The sequence below is a fragment of the Neofelis nebulosa genome, chromosome 18 (assembly GCF_028018385.1).
Source record: "Neofelis nebulosa isolate mNeoNeb1 chromosome 18, mNeoNeb1.pri, whole genome shotgun sequence".
NCBI classification, from domain to species: Eukaryota; Metazoa; Chordata; class Mammalia; order Carnivora; family Felidae; genus Neofelis; species Neofelis nebulosa.
Window position 1 is genome coordinate 41,069,439 of NC_080799.1, and position 14,615 is coordinate 41,084,053.

General features: G+C 52.8%; 1 protein-coding gene across 2 annotated transcripts; it reads left to right on the forward strand.

The window, feature by feature from the left end:
• The first annotated feature begins 2,480 nt into the window (after positions 1-2,480).
• Positions 2,481-10,716, forward strand: NAGPA (N-acetylglucosamine-1-phosphodiester alpha-N-acetylglucosaminidase). Of its 2 annotated transcripts, none has more exons than XM_058710412.1 (11): positions 2,481-2,605; positions 2,692-3,147; positions 3,549-3,688; positions 4,641-4,749; positions 5,827-5,955; positions 6,454-6,659; positions 6,764-6,811; positions 7,826-7,954; positions 8,127-8,258; positions 8,354-8,417; positions 9,917-10,716. In XM_058710412.1, the coding sequence occupies exons 1-11, from the start codon at positions 2,520-2,522 to the stop codon at positions 10,125-10,127; spliced, it is 1,710 nt and encodes a 569-aa protein (XP_058566395.1). In that variant the 5' UTR covers positions 2,481-2,519; the 3' UTR covers positions 10,128-10,716. The 2 variants fall into 2 exon arrangements, with proteins under 2 accessions (XP_058566395.1, XP_058566396.1); XM_058710413.1 differs by having other exon boundaries at positions 8,354-8,429; positions 9,917-10,025.
• The last annotated feature ends 3,899 nt before the right edge of the window (positions 10,717-14,615 follow it).

Here is a 14,615-nt window from a genome sequence, read left to right on the forward strand (position 1 = left end):
AGCAGTCTTTGCATAAAGCCACATCAATCCGATGGCCTCCTTGTTTAATTAATGTCATAGGCTTCTCAGCAAATGGAGAATTTCAATAGCACATATGTGCTTAGATATTATGTGCATATTATGTGTTTGTTAAAGGAGTGACAAAGCTGGGAGGAGACCAAAGGTCAGAACTCACTAGAGACTGCCTGCACCCACATCGCCCAGTTGACCTAGAGAAAAGAAGACTTCCTGGGGTAAGGAAGCTGGTGGCAGGTCTGGGTTTGTTTGCTAATGATTTTTTACTCCTGGATGTAAAGATAAGAAAGAGATAATCCCTTCCCATCAATATATTTGCATCAAGCTGGATCATTTAACCCCAGAAAGGAAATCATTTTGAATGTGGTTAACTGACTTGAACTAACTTGTTCCCCCACAAGCCTCAGAGCCACTCTTGGGGGTTCATGTGAGGGCTTTGACTGTATCAGTTCCAAAATTAAAGTGTCAGCAGGGCTATTCTCCCTCTGACTTCTTGACGGAAGAATCTGTTTCTCCCTCCTAGCTTCTGGTAGTTACCAGAAATCTTTGGTGCTCTTTGGCTTGTCGTTATATTGGCAGTCTCTGCCTCTTTCTTCACATGGCTTTCTTTCCTCTGTGCATGCCTCTCTCTGTGTGTCTTCTCACAAGGACACCAGTCAGGCTGGATCTAGGGCCCACCCAATTCCACTATGACTTCATCTTCATGAATTACATCTGCAAAGATCCTATTTCCCAAGGTCACATTCTGAAGTTCTGGGAAAGATGTCAATTTGGGGGAACACTATCGAATCCAGTACACTGACCCTAACTGGCCTTAGGGGGCAGTGGTTCAAAGAGGGGTCTGAGTTCAGGCACTAACAATGCTGACTGTGAACCAAAACAGGCTGGTGGCTGGTGGCTGGTATGGCCCTGAATACCTGTGCACCAAAGGCTAACTCAACTCGTACTGTCTCCAAGGTGGCCTATACGTTGCACTGGCACCAAAAGGCAACCTACCTCTGGCCACTGCCCTGGACCAGAAGCCCAAACAGAAGTATTCCCTCAAAGGAAGTTTGAAGTAAAGTAACTGGCCAGCTTCGTGGACTTCTGACCTGTGCAGGTACAGAGGGCCTGCACAAGGATGGGTCCCATGCTTGCGTTCACACTCTGCTGTCTCCATCTTAAAATTCTTAATTTTTAGGGGCACCTGGATGGCTCAGTCGGTTGAATGTCTGCCTCTTGGTTTCGGTTCAGGTCATGATCTCACAGTCGTGAGACTGAGCCCCTCATCAGGCTCAGCTCAGAGCCTGCTTGGGATTCTCTCTCCCTCTCCCTCTCTGCCCTTCCCCTGCTCGTGCTCGCTCGCTCTCTCTCTCTCAAAGTAAATAAATAAAAAAAAGAAATTCCTTAAAAAAAATTTTTTTTAATGTTTGTTTATTCTTGAGAGGGGGGAGGGACAGAGAGAGGGACACAGAATCTGAAGCACACTCCAGGCTCTAGCTGTCAGCACAGAGCTCTAAGCTGGCAGAACTCACCAGCTGAGCTCTGAGATCACCTGAAGTCGGAGGCTTAACCGACTAAGCCACCCAGGCGCCTCCGAAAAAAAAAATTCTTAATTTTTAAATAAAGATCCCTGCTGATTACGTTCTCAATGCAACTTGTCTGTCCTCTCCCAAAATGTGAAGGTCATAGAACACCAAGACTGAGAAACTGTTCCAGAATCAGGGAGACTAAACAGACATGACAACTAAATGCAACTCCTGTATTAGACCTTGGATGTGGGGGAAATAAGGACATCATACAGAAAATTGGAAAAACTTGAATGTGAACTGTGGATTGGTTCACAAACTATCAGTATGTAATGTCTTAATTTTACTCGGCCTGTGATTATGTAAGAAGATGTCCTTGTTGGGGCGCCTGGGTGGCTCAGTCGGTTAAACGTCCGACTTCCGCTCAGGTCACAATCTCGCGGTCCGTGAGTTCAAGCCCCGCGTCGGGCTCTGGGCTGATAGCTCAGAGCCTGGAGCCTGCTTTCGATTCTGTGTCTCCCTCTCTCTCTGCCCCTCCCCCGTTCACGCTCTGTCTCTCTCTGTCTCAAAAATAAATAAAACGTTAAAAAAAAAAAAAAAAAAGATGTCCTTGTTAGTAAAAGATGTCTGCAACTTGGTTGCAAATGTGCGGGGGCGGGGGCGGTAAGTATACGAATAAAGTTGAAATGATAAACCAAATGAGACGAAAGTTAACAATTGGTAAAGATAAGTAGAAGGCATATGGGAGTTCTTTACATTACTCTTACAACCTCCGGTATCTTTGAAATTACATAAACACGAATTTTCCCACCACCACGAGTGCCACGCCTCTTCTGAAAAAAACCAAACCAAAACAAAAAAAAACACAGTAAGTGATAGGACCGGATCTCGCGATATCCAAAGGACCCTAAATTATTCTGTCCCGCCTGAAAGCGGCCGCCAAAAGTCTTGAGTCACGTGGGGTGGTTCCACGTGATTGGAGGCCCCGGGTCCAACATGGCGGCCTCCATGGGTCGCTGGCTTGTCTTCTTCTTTGCGCTGCTCGGCTTCCTCCGGGAGGCGACCAGCAGCCTCGGCTCGGGGTGAGTACAGCTCCCGAGGGTTGAGCCTGGTTCGGGAGTACTCCGCCCCTGAGCCCTCCGAGCTCAAGGCCGCCGTGTCCCCACAGGGCCTCCCGCGACGATGACTTGCTGCTGCCCTACTCCCACGCGCGCGCGCGCTTCGCCCGGGACTGCACGAGGGTGCGCGCCGGCAGCCGCGAGCACGAGAGCTGGCCACCTACCCCGGCGACCCCCAGCCCCCGCGGTCCGGCGGTGCGCACCTTCGTTTCACACTTCTCGGACCGCGCGGTGGCTGGCCATCTGACGCGGGCAGCGGAGCCCCTGCATACCTTCTCGGTGCTGGAGCCCGGTGGGTCCGGCGGCTGCGCTTCGAGGCGCCGCGCCACCGTGGAGGAGACGGCGAGGGCGGCTGGCTGCACCGTCGCCCAGAACGGCGGTTTCTTCCGCATGGACACGGGCGAGTGCCTGGGGAACGTGGTGAGCGACGGGCGCCCGGTGAGCAGCGCCGGGGGGCTGCAGAACGCGCAGTTCGGGATCCGGCGCGACGGGACCCTGGTCACCGGGTGAGAAAGCAGGGGACCTGAGATTTGGGTTGTGGCCACGGTGGTGTGTTCAGGTCATTTACCAAAGTTGAGCCTCCGTGTCCATTCTGCAGAATGGGAATAGGCACTTTAACTGCAGGGTTCGTCAGTAGGCATCGGGTGGTATTTTGGCCAGAGTGATGGCCTAGGAAATTAAGGACTATAGGATGAACTTGAGATCTGCTGAGAATGGTTGTTTATATTAGATGAAGTGTTTACTGGGATGGGTAGACTATTTACAAGGGCTGCACTAAGGACCAGGATGGTTCCTGGGAAACCAGGAAGAATCAACCAGCCAAGCCGAGGAGGGAAGGGTAGTGGGACCCCTACTAACCGCAGCTGTCCCTGCTGGTGAGTGAATCTCTTGCCTTCTCTGTGTCCAGGTACCTGTCTGAAGAGGAGGTGCTGGACACTAAGAACCCATTTGTGCAACTGCTGAGTGGGGTCGTGTGGCTGATCCGCAATGGAAGTGTCTACATCAACGAGAGCCAGGCGGCCGAGTGTGATGAGACACAGGAGACAGGTTTGGGGTCAGACAGGTTGTGGCACAGCCCTGTTGAGAACCAGGACCACTGAGCTGGAGCAGGAGTCTGTTCTTAAGTCTTTGAGCAAGTACTATTCTAGGTACAGGGAATCCGTGGTGATTATGACAAAATAAGGTCTCTGCTCTTGGGGCATACTTAAGAAAGGAAATAGATACTTTTCTATTGAAAGGAAGTGGTAAGTGCTTCTTTTTTACAGAAATTAAGATGAAAGGAAGTGGTAAGTGCTTTCTTTCTATTGAAAGGAAGATGAAAGGAAGTGGTAAGTGCTGAGGAAGAAAAGTAAAGTTGGGGGAAAGGGGACAGGTAGAGGAAAGGAGCTCTGAATCAGAATCCTGATTTCCTGTGCATGAGGCCCAAATGTGTGTTTTAACAAGCCCCCTGGGTGATTCTGATGGGCTCTCCAATTTGAGAACCACCAAGGTGTGGAATAATGGGGTGTGAAAGGATGCTATGGCCCTGATGTGGAGATGAGCTATTTTAGACTGAGCAGTCAGGGCAGGCTTCACTGAGGAGATGCCCTAGATTGGAAATAGCAAACCATGGGAAGAGCTGAGGGGAAGCACAGTCCAGCCAGAGGGAACAGAAGGTGCAGAAGCCCTAAAGTAGAAAGTGGCTGCAGGGTGGTGAGAAGGGAGCCCCCAGAGATGAGGTGGAACAAGCAGGCCAGGGCCTTGGATTTTTGTGCTGGGGACAGTGGAAGCCATTAGAGGGTTTTCCGCTGGAAGCTGGAAGCTGATGTCACTTAATTTTCACCTGAGAAGAGCCCTCTGGCTACTCTGTGGAGACTGAGTGGGATGGGGCAGATGGGAGGCAGGAAGCTGCGATCTAAGTGAAATGTTGGAGAGTGGCATTAGACTGACAGAAACTACAGGCAGAGTCCAGGAGGCTTCCCACAGGGTGAGGTCATCAGCCAGGCTTCTTCTCTTGTAGGTTCTTTTAGCAAATTTGTGAATGTGATGTCAGCGAGGACGGCAGTGGGACATGACCGGAAGGGGCAGCTGGTGTTCTTCCACGCAGATGGGCAGACGGAGCAGCGGGGGTGAGTGCCAGAAACTGGGAATGCCAGGCCTGGGCTGAGTCCGGCTTTGAGGGACTTCAGCCCACCAACAACTGCCCTTCTGACTCCCAGCTGTTCCCTGGGGATGTTCACATCCATCTGTCCCCTGCCTTCCCACACGAAAAGAGTCCCTACGTCTGCCCCAGTTCTGAGAACTCCTCATCCTCCACACTCTTCCTCTCCATCCCCCCAACTTAGTCCTCCTCTCTCCTGTGCTCCAGATGGGGTAATAGGAAGTAATTACAAAGTTAGCAGGGAGAAGACCTCTGTTCCAGTCTCAGCTCTGCTGTCCACTAGCTCTGTGGCCACAGACAAGTCGCTCAGCCTCTCTGAGCCACAGTTTCTTTCTCTGTGAAGAGAGTGTATTAGTTTGTTATTTGCTGAGTAACACACAAACACAAACAGCCCCCATTTGTTAGATCACAGTTCTGTAGGTCAGAAGTCTGGAGGGCTCAACTGGGTTCTGTGTTTGAGGTATCCCATGGACAAAATCAAGCTGTTTTCCAGGCAGGGCTCTCATCTGGAGCTTCAGGGAAAGAATCCTCTTCCCAGCTCATTTGGGGGGTTGGAAGAATGCACTTCCTTGTGGTTGTAGGACAGAAGTCTGTATTTCTTCACTGGTTGTTGGCCAGGGGACCTTCAGCTCCTTCAGGCTGCCCACATTCCTTCCCATGCATGTACCCTCCCCGTCTTCATGCCAGCAAAGATGTGTCCCGTCCCTTTGCCCCCTTTGTATTTCCAAAACCTCTCACTTCACCTTCTGCCACCAGCCAGGGAAAGTTGTGCTTTTAAGACTCTTTTGATCCCATTGGGCCCACCCATAATCCAGGGCAGTGTCCCTACTTGCAGACAGCTGAGCCGTATAAGATAACACAGTCATGGCAGTGATTTCCCATTATATTCACAGCTCCCAGGGATTAAGAGAGGCCATTATTGGGGGGAGCCCACTTAGAAATTTGTCTGCCATAGCAAGTGTGATAGTGTTCACCATGGAAAGTAAGACCAGTTAAACTGGAAACACTGGTGGACATGGTCAGCATTAATGCTCTTATGCTGCAGCATTAACCTGTGGGAGATGGCAGAGTTTTTGCTGAAACAGGATGTGGTCAACGCCATCAACCTCGATGGAGGGGGCTCTGCTACCTTCGTGCTCAATGGGACCTTGGCCAGTTACCCATCAGATCACTGGTAAGCATGCCAGGGCCCCCTTCTTGAGGTTTTAAGTCCAAGCCTGTCCCCAGCTGTCTCATTCAGCAAATATTGAGCACCTACTATGTGCCAGGCCCTGAGAATTCAGCAGTGAGCAGGAAGAGCCAAGATCCCCGCTTCTCGCTGCTTACAAGAAGAGTGTTGAATCATACATAGTGTATGAGTACTATCCACACCAGTGAAAGGGGGTTGATAGATCAGGAAAGATCTCTCTGAGCCTAATGGAACTTGAGTTGAGATCTGAAGGTTGGGGAGGTGGCAAGGCTGGGCTGGGAGATCCTTCTGGACAGAGAGAACAGCATGTGTAAAGGCCCTGGGGTTGGAAGAGATTGTCAGGGTGGGATGAACCTATAAGCAGCTGGAGAAGGAGCAGTGGAGAGAGAGAGGCATCCCCCAGGGGCTACAGTAGGGGGTAGAGGGGTTAGCTGGGGCTCACCAGCACCATGGCCTCTCTTCACACACGATGTCCCCCTGCAGCCAGGACAACATGTGGCGCTGTCCGCGCCGCGTGTCTACTGTGGTGTGTTTGCACGAGCCCCGCTGCCAGCCGCCTGACTGCAGTGGCCATGGGACCTGTGTGGAGGGGCGCTGCCAGTGCACGGGGCACTTCTGGCAGGGCGCTGCCTGCAACAAGCTGGACTGTGGCCCCTCCAACTGCAGCCAGCACGGGCTTTGCACAGAGAGTGAGTGGGGTCTCTGGGGAGGCAGCTGTGACCGGGGCTCCCAGCTCTCACTGCCTTGGCCCTGCCTGATCCCTCACCTGGCCTTCTTGGTCTTGTCTTGGCAGCTGGCTGCCGCTGTGAAGCTGGATGGACGGGGTCCAACTGCAGTGAAGGTAAAAGCCAGCAGGCCAGCTGCCTCCCCGGCCCTGGACACATGGGGAGAGGGCAAGCGTGGCAGCTGCTTTTATCCCGCTCCCTATGTCTTCCTCTCACCTGACTAAATCATTGCGTTGATGTTCTGCAGCAGCCACAACAAATTCCACAAACTGCATGGCCGAGAACAACAGAAATTCATTCTCTCACAGTTCAGGAGGCCACAACTGCAAAACTCATGGTGTCTGCAGGGCCGGCACTCCCTCCAAAAGGTCTAGGGGAGGCTCCTTCCTGCCCCTTCCAGCTCCTGGTGGCTCCAGGCGTTCTTTGGCTTGAGGCCACGTTACTCCAGTCTCTGCCTCTTCACACGGCCTTCTCCCTGTGTCTGTTCATTTCCTTACGTGGATCCCAGGTCATTGGATTTAGGGCCCGCCCTAAATCCAGGATGCTGTCATCTCTTAAAGATTATAACTTAATTACATCTGCAAACACTCTGGTTCCAAATAAGGTCATATTCACAGGTTCTGAGGATTAGGACATATCTTTTGGGGGACACAGTTCAACCCACTGCAACCATCCACAGTTTGAAATCTTTCAGGGCTTCCTTTTGAGTAAGTGGAAGAAATGAGCTCCTCAGCCTGACCTGCCAGGGTGCTCCAGAGCCTCCTCTACTCATTGACCCAGCTCTGCTCTGCGAACCCCCAGCTTAGGTGCCCTGCCCTCGGGGGCTTGCCCATCCCACCCCCTCCTGGGGTCTGCTGCTGCGCTTGGTCCCGTCCCTCCTGCACTTGTCCTCACTTGTACTTCCATATCTGCTTTGCGGCTCACTGGCCACCTGCCCATCTAGACGAGAGTCTCCATGAGTGCATAGCCTCAGGGCCTGCCTGGAAGTAGAACTGTCCGTAACTTTCTGTTGGAAGAATACGTGAGCCTACGGGGCCCTGGGTGTGACGGAGATCTGTCTACAGTCTTGGCCCCCAGCCTAGCAAAGGCAGGGCTGGACTTTGAAAAGACTCCCCCCTTCCCCCCTCCAGCCTGCAGCAACAGCTCCTTCGGGGAGGACTGCGCCATGAGGTGCCAGTGTCAGAATGGAGCTGCCTGTGACCCAGTTGGGGGGACGTGCACCTGCCCTCCTGGCTTCACTGGACATACCTGTGAGCAGGGTAAGCTAGATGGGCCCCATGCCACCCAGGGGTACCTCCAGGGCCTAGCCTGGGGGGGCCTGGGGGGCACTTGTGCTTCAGCCCAGTTCTGCGCACACCTGGGGCCCATCCTGTCAGTGCAGAGAGAGGCCTTGCCACCGAGGCGTCCTCCACTTGTACCTCCTCTCCGCAGAGTGTCCCCTCGGCTGGCATGGGCCAGGCTGCCAGAGGCGTTGCGAATGTGAGCACCAGTGTCCGTGTGACCCCCAGACTGGCAGCTGTAGCCTGGCCCAGGCGCCAGCCCTTAACAGCATCCTCTCCCAAGGTGCGGCTCCTCCCAGATCCCCGGGGGGGGGGGGGAGCAGGAGGGGGCATACCCCTCCCCTTCCAGCCTCTCAGCCTCTCCCTGGTGTCTTACAGTGAAGCAGTGTTTCCGGGCATCCGAGGCCACCCTGAGGACAGGAGAACTCTCCCTTCTCACCGGGTAGGAGATTAGGTGGGACTTGGGGCAGGGATGGAAGAAGTCCCCCCTCCCTCCACCTGTGAGGTATGGCCTTTGCTCAGGGACGAGGCAGGACTAGGAGGTGGCCGCTGGGCACCCAGATGACATTTCTCCACTGTGAGCACAGAGGGCGTCACAGCTGATGCTCACAGCCACTGAAGTGGTCCTCAGAAATGGTGAGAAGGACCCCAGTCATCATCCCAGTTGGAGTTGAGTGGGGCAGGGCATGGAGTTCCTTTCCCTGGCGGTGAGACTCATGACCTATTTTCTCAGCTCCTGGTACACAAGTGCCAAGCCTGAGGAATTCACATACTTCCTCAGGCACTTCCGGGTGCTCCTTGTGGTGGGCTTTATGTCTGTTTTCTAGTGAGGTGGGTCTCAAACTTGACCTCTGGGAGGGTGCATTAAAAGAGATTGCTGGATTCTATCTCTGGAGTTTCTGCTTCAGTAAGCCTGGGGAGCCTGAGAATCTGCATTCCCGGTGCTATCCCAGGTGATGCTATGCTGCTGGTATGGGGACCCTGCTTTGAGAACTTCCCAAAGGTAGTTCTCACCTCATGGTCCAACCCTGGGTGCCGGCCCAGCCCCACCCGCGTTGGAGGTGGGAATCAAGTGTGGGTATGAATGAAAATCTCCTGGCATTGTCCTTTGGGTCAGTCTCATCAATAATGCAGGTCCCAGGTCCCTCCTGGAGGTCCTGACCTGGTGAGTCTGGGGTGAGGCTCTGAAAGGCCAGAGCCACACCTGAAAAAAAAACAAAAAACATAGAAATGTGCTTTGAAAATGCACCCAGAGCAGGGACAGGGGCCCCGGGAGCACCCTGGCCTCAGTCTTAAGTTCGGGCTCCTCAGTTGTGAGACTGAGCTCTTCCTCCCCAGTGCAGACATAGAACTCATTGGCAGCTGTCGGGGAAGGAAGGGGAGCCATGGGGGGCTAACGACCATGCCCCCCAGCAGTCTGCGTGTGTCTCTTTTTGTGTTGAGGGCTTTGGCCACAGATTCACGTGAAGGAATGCAAGGATCATTGGAAGCCCTCGCCAGCTCCACAGGAGGGAGGCAGGGGTGCTGTTCTCCACACTCTGTCTGCTTTGAGGTGTCTGGAACGGAGACCCGCCTTTGTGGTCCACATCATCATTAGATCCCCAACTGTATTTTATTTGGCCTGCATAATTTTTAAAAATTTAAGATTTATTACAATATCTGAAAATCAGTAACATTGATATTAAAAAATTGTTTTCATGGTTTCTCTTGAAATACCAGGGGATGTGGCAGTGCTGGCCTGCATCCCACATGGTGACTGTCACTGCTGTTCCTGGAGCATGGGTTTGGAATGTGCCCCTGGCCCTACCAGGCCCATTTTGCTCCTGGACAGTCCCCTGGAGGTCCCTGACTTTGTTCCTCCCTTCTGGTGGAGGAGAGGGAGGGAAACCCCTGCAGCACTCCTCAACAACCGCCTGTTCTGGCTTTCTCTTCTGCACCCAGGACCACCTGGCTGGCCCTCACCTTGGTCCTAGTTTTCCTTCTGCTGATCAGCACGGTGGTGAACGTGTCCTTGCTCCTTGGTTCAAGAGCAGAGCGGAGCCGGCATCTGGATGGGGCCTATGTTTACCACCCACTGCAGGAGATGAATGGGGAGCTCCTGGCCGGGGAGAAGGAACAGCAGGGTGATGCCCACAACCCCTTCAAGGACTGAAGCCTCCAGCTTCCCGTCACAGCCTGCTCTGAAGGCTCATTTTGTTACAGTCTGACTTCCACAAGGGACGTTTCAGGACCGCTGACCATCTGGGTGATCTCAGCCCTGGTGCCAAGCCAAGCTTCTGATAGCACCTGTGCCTCAGCCCCTCATCTGGCCCTGGGCTCTCACCTGGTCACCTGCTGTGACCCATGCAACCCTAGCAATACAATGCTCCCTGGAGAGAGACTGCTCCTTCCCTGCCTGCCTGTGTCTGCTGCCTGTGAGGGCTGCTCTGCTGCCCAAGAGCCTCCGGCCTCCTGAAGCAGGAGCTGTTAGCGATGGAACTCGCCGTGACCGCACCATGTCTGAGTGGCAGGGTCCAGCCAGCCCCCCTGGGCAGGGGTGGATTAAAGAGACGATGGCTACGTCACGGGATCCTTTTCCACAGACCTCATCATGGAATTTGCCAATTAGAATTCTGTTTCCTATCATAGGAAGCTCCTTGGAGGGGACAGGGGATGAAATCATGTTTACAAGCTTTCTATTTTGGCGTCCAGCTGCCAAGACAGTTTTTCTACCACTTGAATAAATTGATGTAATTAAAGGATCCCCGGGGTGGCGTCTGAATCCTGAATTGTAGACTTCTGGTTGTTCCTAGGACTTAACATGTAGGGTTACTTCACTTGATTCATGGGTCATAAAAAGGCAGCCCAAGGTACTTCGAGCTCCCTGATCTATTTGTTTAATTCAGGGCTTCTCACTTTATGGTGCACAGAAGTCACCTCGAGATACTGTTCAAGTGCCAATTCTGGCCCAGGGTGGGATACGGGAGTCTAAATCTCTAACGAGCTCCCAGGTGAAGACGAGGTCTTGGGTGTCTGGACTACACTTTGAAAGGAAAAGGTTTAGTCCACTGTGATTTAATAGTTACCAGCTTTTAAAAATCAAGAGATTAACAACTTAAGATTTCTGATTTCTTTTTATTTTTAATATGTTTATTTAGTTTTGAGAGAGAGAGCATGCAAGCAAGTGAGGGGCAGACAGAGGGAGACACAGAATCCGAAACAGCCTCCAGGCTGTCAGCACATAGCCCAACACAGGGCTGGAACCCACGAACCTCAAGCTCATGACCTGAGTCGAAGTTGGATGCTTAACCGACTGAGCCACCCAGGTGTTCCTGGATTCTTTTAAAAAAATTTTTTTTTTTCAACGTTTTTTATTTATTTTTGGGACAGAGAGAGACATAGCATGAACGGGGGAGGGGCAGAGAGAGAGGGAGACACAGAACCGGAAACAGGCTCCAGGCTCCGAGCCATCAGCCCAGAGCCTGACGCGGGGCTCGAACTCACGGACCGCGAGATCGTGACCTGGCTGAAGTCGGACGCTTAACCGACTGCGCCACCCAGGCGCCCCTCCTGGATTCTTTTTAAAAGAAGGCAAGGCAGCAGCCCCTGCTGAAGCCTTTCCAGGGCAACATCTTGCCAGAGCTGAGAATCCACAGTCCCCATCTGGGCCTGCCTTCTCCAGCTCACCACCACCTTAGCGGCCTGTGACCTGCCAGCCCTGTGAGTATCTGAGTTTGTAACCTGTGGCCCCAGAGGGTTTCCAGGAAGTGCCTGGCAGCCCCCCCTCCCCCCTCCCCCCAGATGTACATTACACTGTGTTTAGTAGATATTTTGGGGGTGGGGGATGTGCTCTCAGCAGATCCTCAAGTAGACTCATGCACATAAGGAACTGAATATGTCTCCCCTAGAATCCTGTACTGAAGCCCTAACATCCCCCTGCCCCCGCCACCCATGTGATGGTATTAGGAGGTGGCCTTTGGTTTAATTAGGTTTCGATGAGGTCGTGTGCATGGTCCCCTCGTGACGGGATTAGCGCCCTTACAAGGGAAAGAGAAGAGCACCCTCTCCACACACGCACATGAAGAGGAGGCTGTGTAAACACACAGAAAGCTGGCAGCTGTCTACAAGCCAAGAAGTGGGACCTCACCGAGAATTGAATTTGGCGGCACCCTGCTCTTGGACTTCCAGCCTCCAGAGCTGTGAGAAATAGATGTCTGTTGTGTTCAAGCCGCACAGTGTATGGTATTCGTTATAGCAACTTGAGCAGACTGAGACATGATATAACTTAGTAGTTACTTCGTGCTGCATCACCAGTCCAAAACTTGGCAGCTTAAAACAACAACCAGTTATTGTTTCTTGTGGAAGAGTAATTATTTTTTTCATGATTCTAGGGCCAGCTAGGGGATTCTCTTGATCAGTGGTTTCAGCTGGGCTCATTGGTTTGTCTGCAGTCAGCTAATGGGCCTACTGGGGGCTGGTCTGGGGTGGCCACAGCTGATGACATAGTGCCCCCCGGTGCCTCATCCTTCAGGAAGCTGGCTCAGCCTTGGGATCCAGGTGGGGACTGGGATCCTGGAAGAGGATCCTGCAAGGCCTTTTGAAGCTTCAGCTTGGAACTGGTGTGACCTCACTTTCACCACATTCTGTCAGTCCCCAGATTCAAGGTGAAAGGAGACAGACTCCACCCCTTAGAGGAGATACCAAGGGACATGAGTCCAGGAGGCTAATCGAGCCCATCCTGCAGTCCATCTACTGTACTGCTGGTTTAGTTTCACTTTAGAAAGGAAGAATTTGGTTCAGAGAAGTGAAGTATCACAGGCCAGTTCCCAGACTCCCAAGTTCCTGCAGGGATGTGTCTATGGGTCTGTGTGTGTTTCTGTCTCTCCCCCAAAGATGGAGGGATGGACGAGTTGAGAGCCACTGTGCCAGCCTGTGATACTCCTTCCAAGATGCTACATTTGGGTTCTATGGTGGGAGCCACAGACCAAGTTGTTGGTATTCTTGGGCATAGCTGAACCCACACCTAGTGAACCATCACCCAAAGGCCATGGTACCCCTGACCAGGCTGCTGTAATTTCTCCCTCTTAGCTCAGCCCCTCTTCTGGGTTTGTGACCCAGGTTGGAGGGAAGAGAGGGGTGGCATTCACAGCATGTGCAGGAATTCGAGGGTAGCTGCTTATCCAGGGAAGCAGGCAAGTTGAAGGAAGCTTCAAGTTTTAACTCCTCCTTCCAGAAATGTAAACAACCAACTTGACATGTTCCTCCAGGGACCGTGTGTTTCAACTCCACCTGGAAGTCTCATTGTGTATTTTACCTTCTTGCAGTGCACAGCTGGCCCCTGGGCCACTTGGATGTTTGACTCCCAGTGTTCGAGGGTAGGAAGTAGTGACAGGATGGAGGACTTCCCAGACACCTTTGCATCACAGTGGCATATTCCTAAGACTGTTCCCAAGCGTGGATGCAGGTCAGAGGGTAGTCCCCAGGAATGTTCTAGGATTGCAGATCCTGTCCCAGACCCACTGAATCAAAATCTTGGGGGCAGAGGGTCTGGGAATCTATTGGGAGCACCTCCAGGGGTTCTGAGGCAACAGGCTATAGAAACCCTAGTCCGGAAAGCTCTGGCCTCTTCAGAGGGCATCTCCATCTGTCCTTGGCTTTGCTGGCAGCTGAGTTGGGAAGGTACAGTACTGTGCATGGGCTTGGTGGATTTCAGGCCAGAGGGAGCTGAAGAGGGTCCGTCGTGGTGAGCCAGAGGGGTCCCTGGCTCAGTGACTAGGATACATTCACCCTCCCTGTTTGTATAGGGGTATCTATCATGCCTGCCCAACATCTAGGCCTGTCCTTTTAGTAAATGCCCTGTCTTGGGCTGGATCCCTCCCAGCAACAGAACCTGAGACAAAGATGTGAGGGGAAGTAGTCTCTTTGGGAGGTGATTCCAAGAAGCCCTGATGGGGGACAGGGAAGTGAGGTGGGGAAGGAAAGGCAGTCAGTGCATTAATGAGCAGCCCCCCCACTGTGGACAGTCAGGCTTGATTCCCAGAGACTCGGGGAACATGCAAGGGCATCTTGGAGTTGGGCTTCCTGTGGGGTGTTTGTCAGCCGACACTCATCTTGGGTCCGGGGCTCCTTCTGGGGGGTAACTCCCTGGCACTTCCAGCCTGCCCGACACAGGGGCTGAGTATGCTTCAACCAGAGGTAGCCATCAGAAACTTGCAGCTTCTTGCATCCAGATGCCTCCCAGTGGTAATGAGAATGCCCTGGGAAGGTGGGCAGGACACAGAAAGCCATGGCTGTGAGCCTCCCTCTCATTGCCTGTAGAGTACTACCTCTCCCCCATTCTCTATCCTTGTGGTTTGGCAAGTACCATCCCCTCCCTTCAAGTCCCAGATGGCATCAGTGGGTCAGAGATAGACATCTATCCCAGTCAACTCATGACAGCCCACCCTGGAACTAATGCTAGAATTTGGGGAAAGACACTTCTGCTGAGATTGCCCACCTGCCATGGTGTGGGCCACATGGAGAAAGAGAGTGAAGCCAACATGGACAAGAACCGAACCGAGTCGAGAGAGAGGACATCATTTAAGCCCCTGGATCCAGCTATACCTGATGCCAGTATCCTTTTGGGGCCAATTACATGGACCAGTAAGGCACTGTTGTGTTT

Bases quoted from the DNA above. Each gene is read 5' to 3' on its own strand.
- NAGPA (XM_058710412.1), top strand. From the start codon at position 2,520: ATGGCGGCCTCCATGGGTCGCTGGCTTGTCTTCTTCTTTGCGCTGCTC. The intron at 6,660-6,763 runs GTGAGTGGGGTC...TTGTCTTGGCAG, and splicing joins GCACGGGCTTTGCACAGAGA to CTGGCTGCCGCTGTGAAGCT. The intron at 8,418-9,916 runs GTAGGAGATTAG...TTCTGCACCCAG, and splicing joins GAACTCTCCCTTCTCACCGG to GACCACCTGGCTGGCCCTCA.